Source organism: Mus pahari, chromosome X (assembly GCF_900095145.1).
Source record: "Mus pahari chromosome X, PAHARI_EIJ_v1.1, whole genome shotgun sequence".
Lineage (NCBI taxonomy): Eukaryota > Metazoa > Chordata > Mammalia > Rodentia > Muridae > Mus > Mus pahari.
In genome coordinates, this window is record NC_034613.1 from 50,936,230 (window position 1) to 50,942,229 (window position 6,000).

The following is a 6,000-nucleotide window of genomic DNA, read 5'->3' on the forward strand; positions in this document are numbered from 1 at the left end:
GCGATGACTGAACTCATTTGTCTGAAAAGGCAAGTTTATTCTTTCAGGGCCCTTAGCTCTGGAATCAAACAAGAATATTCTTTCCCAGAAACCTAGGTTAACGATATCTCTACTTTACTTGCTTCCAAAGAGTATCAAGCAGTAGTAGAATAAGAGAGGTCAGAAAAAGATAGACAACCACCAAATTTCTGAACTAGACTGCTAGCTAGAATTGGTATTTCAAATATGTAATACTAATTAATCCTATACTATATAAAATGTTTTTTCCTCAAAAAGCTTATAAACAACCCTTACAAATATAAAAAGATAAATAAGTCAAATTTTAAAGATGCCAACCTTTTTGGGTCCTTACAATTACACTCATACGTCGGCGGACAGAATCAAAATTTAAGGTGTGGAGAAGTTCATACCTTAGGAAAGATGGAAAAGTGAAATAAATTAACTACACTGAAATGAGAAAAGGCATGTGACTGAATCATCTTAATGGACACAAAGCTTTCCTCTTTAGATGTGGACAGTTAGTTTTGTATACAACTGGTACTTTCCTTCTTCGAAATGTCTCTGTATGCTGAACATTCTGATAATAGCACTAAAAGTTGTTTTTATTTTTTTCATTGTATAACTTAAAAAAAGAATGACTACATAGGTATAGAAAACAAAGAACTAGCCCACCAAGCCAGATCTGGAGGGGTTGTCTAGCGGGATTATAATCTGAGTGCCTATTACGGGGTCACTCACTGTGCCATGTGTTGAGGAATTGAGATGAGTCTGCTGATGACTTTTTTTTTACATAAGCAGATATATTTATTATATATATTATATATATTCATTCTTTATTCTTTATTTTCTTTATTTACATTTCAAATGCTAACTTAACCACATTATAAAGGACACAAAGGGTAGAGAAAATAACTACATTCCAAGTTCATTAAATACTTCCTTCAATCAAAACACTCATAAGTGACACCAGAGCACAGATTTTTAAAAAGCCAACTGAAAGAATGCTTCTATGCTGGATTCTAAAAGAGTGGCATGTTAAATGGAGGGAGCTATGATTTTAGAGTACAGGAGAGAACATGTATAAAAGCACACATGGCAGCATATGGTTCATAAGAGAGTTTAAATTTCCAAAGTTTGGAAAACTCAATGATAGGAGAATAGCAAGAGATGAAAGACACAAAATAAGCAGGTGCTGAGAACTGGGAACTTTGGTGCTGTTTTAGAAACATGGCATTTCCACAGTTATCTATAGGATAGAACAAAGAGACCCCAATGGAGGAGCTAGAGAAAGTACCCAAGGAACTGAAGGGGGCTGCAACCCTGTAGGTGGAACAACAATATGAACTAACCAGTACCTCCTGAGCTCCTGTCTCTAGCTGCATATGTAGCAGAAGAAGAGAAGAGAGGGCCCTTGGTCTTATAAACTTTATATGTCTCATACAGGGGAACGCCAGGGCCAAGAAGTGGGAGTGGGTGGGCAGGGGACCAGTGTCGGGGGAGGGTATAGGGGACATTCGGGATAGCATTTGAAATGTAAATGAACAAAATATCTAATAAAATAAGTTAAAAAAAGAAATGTGGCATTTTATCTTAAAACAGTAAGGCTAGAGAAAAGGTTAAAAAGTATAATGACATTATGAGATTACTTGGATCTGTCCATGTATGTAAATCATACAGAAGAGTTAAAAAGAGAAGGGACATATGAATGAATATTTCCGTCTACATTTTATTAATAGTTCACCAAGACTCAGTCTGGACAACATGTACAGCAAAGTGGAACTTCTACTTCAAATTCATACTTACGACATTCTATGAAAAATAGCCTTTCCTACTTCAGCTATATTTATACAAAACTCTGAAATGGGAAAATACAGTTCAATATCAATAGGTACTTAAGTTTTCTTTCCTTTCTGATTCCATTTACTGTTTACAATTGGGTTAAGAATGACAAACATCAAAACAAAGCGCTACTTACTCTTCTGTTTCTTTTCTTTGGTTCTCTACTCTGATATGTCCATTCTGATTTCCCAAAAATGTGAACCCAAACCTATCAAAAACAATAAAAAAGTCTTGTATATCTTCAAGGAACAATTTATTTTCTCTTGCCCTGAGATTGTTTAGCAGTATAAACTCTTTTCTTCTTTTATATGATCTCAATAACCAATTTTATTTCCCTTTTCAAGATGAGTTGATAACAAAGAGTAATACAATAACTGCTTACTACTGTATTCATGAGGAAGTCAATTTGTAATCCTAATTTTGTTACAAACACAGTATGTGACCTTTTAGCTACTTAGTCATCTTGAATTTCATGGATAAACTAGATTGTTACTTATCAAATTGCATCAAAATGGCTAGCAGCATTTAGAAATAACATGAATTGTAAAAATGCTGCTGCTGTTACATGATTTAAAAAATAAAATATGACAATTTGGACTAATGACTGGGATGAATACATAAGACAAACTAAACTAATGCCTCACTCTTTTCTGTTTGACCTTACAAAATAGGAGAGGCACATGACTGAGTTACTGAAGCAAATGAAAAAAAACATCAAACAAACGCCTGTCCTCTTGTGGTTTCACTTTCTCAGGAATTCAAGAAGTACTTACTTTTTAGCTCCTTTCACCAAAGCTATTTCATCTGGTGAGGAGGAGATATATGTGAATCCGGCTCCTTCTACAGGTCCATCAACAGCATCATTAGTTTTAATTTCTACAGTGTGACATAAGCATAGGGCACGAAGAAAGAGTGCCTCTCGGTTCTATGGAACAAAAACATAAAATTACTATTCTTTTTATTTTGATCACTAGGTAACCCAGACAGTGAACAAATTAAAAATATTAAGGTGACAGAATGTCATAATCTCTCTGAAATTTATAAATTCCAAATACTCAAACGACTACATAGCAACTAATATAATTACTGGTTCCTGGGGGCTGGAGAGATAGCTCGGAGGTTAAGAGCACTGACTGCTCTTCCAGGGGTCCTGAGTTCAATTCCCAGCAACCACCTGGTGGCTCACAACCATCTGTAATGGGATCTGATGCCCTCTTCTGGTGTGTCTGAAGACAGCAACACTGTACTTATATACATTATGTATTAACTCATTCAGATTAATATGTAGTATCACCTATACCTAAGGTAGTGACTTCTTAATGGCTGAAGATGTAATTAGGTATCTACGTCACAATCTAGCAATTTTTCCTGTGTAGGAAGACTTTGATTCACCTAACATGTAAATACTAGCTCTTCAATGATTTGAAGAGACAACATTCTTAGAAAAGCTGACTTTTTTAAAGTGAATCCACATACAGCTAAATTAATGTTTTTGTTCAAATGCCATTTCCCATAATTCTACTTCTAAGTTCTAGTTGTCTACAAATGCTAAAAGAATTAAAAGAAAGGTGTAATTAAAAAATGCAAATGATTATTCAAAACTCATTATCATTTACCCATTGGAAAATTCGGTATTGTACTATATAGGATAAAACATGCTTACAAAGATTGATTTCTCAGGTAAAATAGTAACAGAGAAAATGTCACCTTATCTGCTTTATCAAAATAGGCTAAGGGCCCATCAGTCTGAGATAATCCATCAACTTCCTGAGTTGTGCCTTTATATTTGTGCCCATCTATGCAGCATTCAATGAATTCCATGCTATTTTCAGTGAGTGTTCCAGTCTTATCTGTAAATACATAGTCCACCTAAAAACAAGGCCATAAGCACATATATATTCTTTAGTATGGTTAAGTTTTACCCAGCTAGAAGGCAGTCCTACTTCCATAGCCACAGAAATCACTTCTTCTAAGTCTTGTCAAATGTCAGAATAAGAGATGCAGTATTATCAAATAAATGAGAAAATTGTGAGCATTTTCAAAGACACTGAAACTTACTTACATGTAGAAAACTAACAGGACAGAAAACCATGTATTTTGTGAAGCTAAGCAACTTTAATCATTTAATGTTATAAGGTGGTGGAGAAAGTTAATTTTCCAAGGAGGACAACAATAGAGTGAGCACTGCCCACAACTGGCAAGAACATAAGCCAATGGGGAAATGCAATAAAAATACAGCTGGCATACAATCAAAGAAACCTGATGACAATATCTTCCTCTTTGAAAAGCACAATTAAAATTATATTTCATTTTATAAATGTATTGGGTTTATGTGTGCCATAATATATAACACGCACGCCAATACACAGATAGAGGTTGGAGGACAACTTGTAGAAGACAGCGGTCTCCTTCTATCATGTAAGATCTGAGATCCACCTTAGGTCATCAGGCTGGCTGACAAGCACATTTACCTGGGGAATTGTCTTGTCAGGACAATTTTTAATAAAAATACTGCACTGGAATTAAAGGATTACAACTAAAGAACATATAAGACAGAAGAAAGAGAAATGTTAACAGCTATCTAATTAGGAGATACAACAGGTAAAAGGTGGTAAGAAACTGCAAAAAAATTTTTCCATGCCTCTTTCTCAGATACTCCACAAAAGTGTTTCCAAATTTTTAAAAAGGTTAGAATATAATATATAGGTATATTTTTAAAAATAATGGAAAATAAGCCAATGAAATAAATTTTCCATTGCAATAAATCATTTTGAGTACTTCCATTTTATCTCAGTTTTTATCTACTCTATTTATAACATCTGGCTTTTAGAAACCCACAATTTTATCTTCCTTTTTGCCAATTTATGCTTAAATAGTTAAAATTATGGGCTGACAGGAATAAGCCTAAGCACAAGAGTCTGGTTTTTATTATGTAGGAGAAGAAATCAAATCCAGCAGTAGTAGCTTTCTAATTATTGTTCAAAGCTTTTCATGGTATCAACACTAATACAAAGCATTCTAGTCTTCTTTTTCCCTATTCATCTGTCAAGTTTGGATTCTTTTTAAATTGATCCTAGTGGTATTAATTGTGTGTCATTTAGATTTCTCTAAATAAACTGAAATTTTGGGGGGCTTTCTATTCCTGATCAAAAATATTCACTTTTATTTTTCCATGAATGTTGGGTTGATTCACATCATGCATTCAATTAGGATTAGCCCATTCAGAATCCTTTGCATGTTCATATATATGTGGGCCAGAAGAGAACTTTGGATGTTGTCTAAGAACTATCCTCCTCTAGGATCTCTTACTGACCTAGTACTCTCTAAGGAAGCTAGGTGAGGCAGCCACAGTTAGGGAGTCTCAGGCACTTCTCTGACTAGATTTAACTTAAAATATCCCATTTATTCTAGCTTACATTCTACCATATGGCTGGTTATCTGTGTTAAAGTACCATCTTGTTGTATCTTCCTGGTAAATCTTCCATACCTGGCTCTATCTTAGAATTCTTTCTGCTTCGTGGCTGTCACACCTTGTATTTTCTGCCTAAGCCACAGGCCATAGGTCATCTGATTGACAGGTGATGCATTCATACAATACATAAGATATTCTCTCTACAGAATACTGTGATTCATTTGACTGATATTAATATTAAGATTTTTTTCTATTGCCCCATTACCTTCTGATTTTCTTATCAATTATAACCATACTAATAAAGTAAAGTCTATTATGTTTGTCCAAGCAGGTAGTGGGCAATTGGAGTTTTTTCTTTCTTTGAACTCCATATCAGTAACTTCAGTATACAGAACACATCCCAGGTACATGTTAGGACCTCAAAACAACTGTATTAGATGAGTTGAAACATGTTAGAGCTTAAGAATGATAATGCCATATAATTAGATATAGCCACAAGATTGAAAAAAATATAAAGAAGGCTATTCCCACTCCTTTTTCAAGATCTAATAAAACTATTCAGTTTTATGAAATATCGTTATTTTATCAAAACATATCTTATAATTTTCTAATTAAATTAAGAATCTTTTCTTTGCTGGGCAGTGGTGGCGCACGCCTTTAATCCCAGCACTTGGGAGGCAGAGGTAGGTGGATTTCTGAGTTTGAGGCCAGCCTGGTCTACAGAGTGAGTTCCAGGACAGCCAGGGCTA

General features: G+C 34.6%; 1 protein-coding gene across 5 annotated transcripts in view; it reads right to left on the reverse strand.

Annotated features, from left to right (window-relative positions):
* Window positions 1–6,000, reverse strand: part of Atp11c (ATPase phospholipid transporting 11C) — a 179,947-nt gene that overhangs the window by 60,120 nt on the left and 113,827 nt on the right. For all 5 annotated transcript variants that reach the window (XM_021187669.2, XM_021187667.1, XM_029534090.1 and 2 more), the window contains 4 exons: window positions 3,547–3,708; window positions 2,613–2,764; window positions 1,976–2,047; window positions 337–410 (listed from right to left, as the gene is read on the reverse strand). In XM_021187669.2, coding sequence (XP_021043328.1) covers window positions 337–410; window positions 1,976–2,047; window positions 2,613–2,764; window positions 3,547–3,708 — 460 coding nt within the window. The remainder of the gene's footprint in view (window positions 1–336; window positions 411–1,975; window positions 2,048–2,612; window positions 2,765–3,546; window positions 3,709–6,000) is intronic.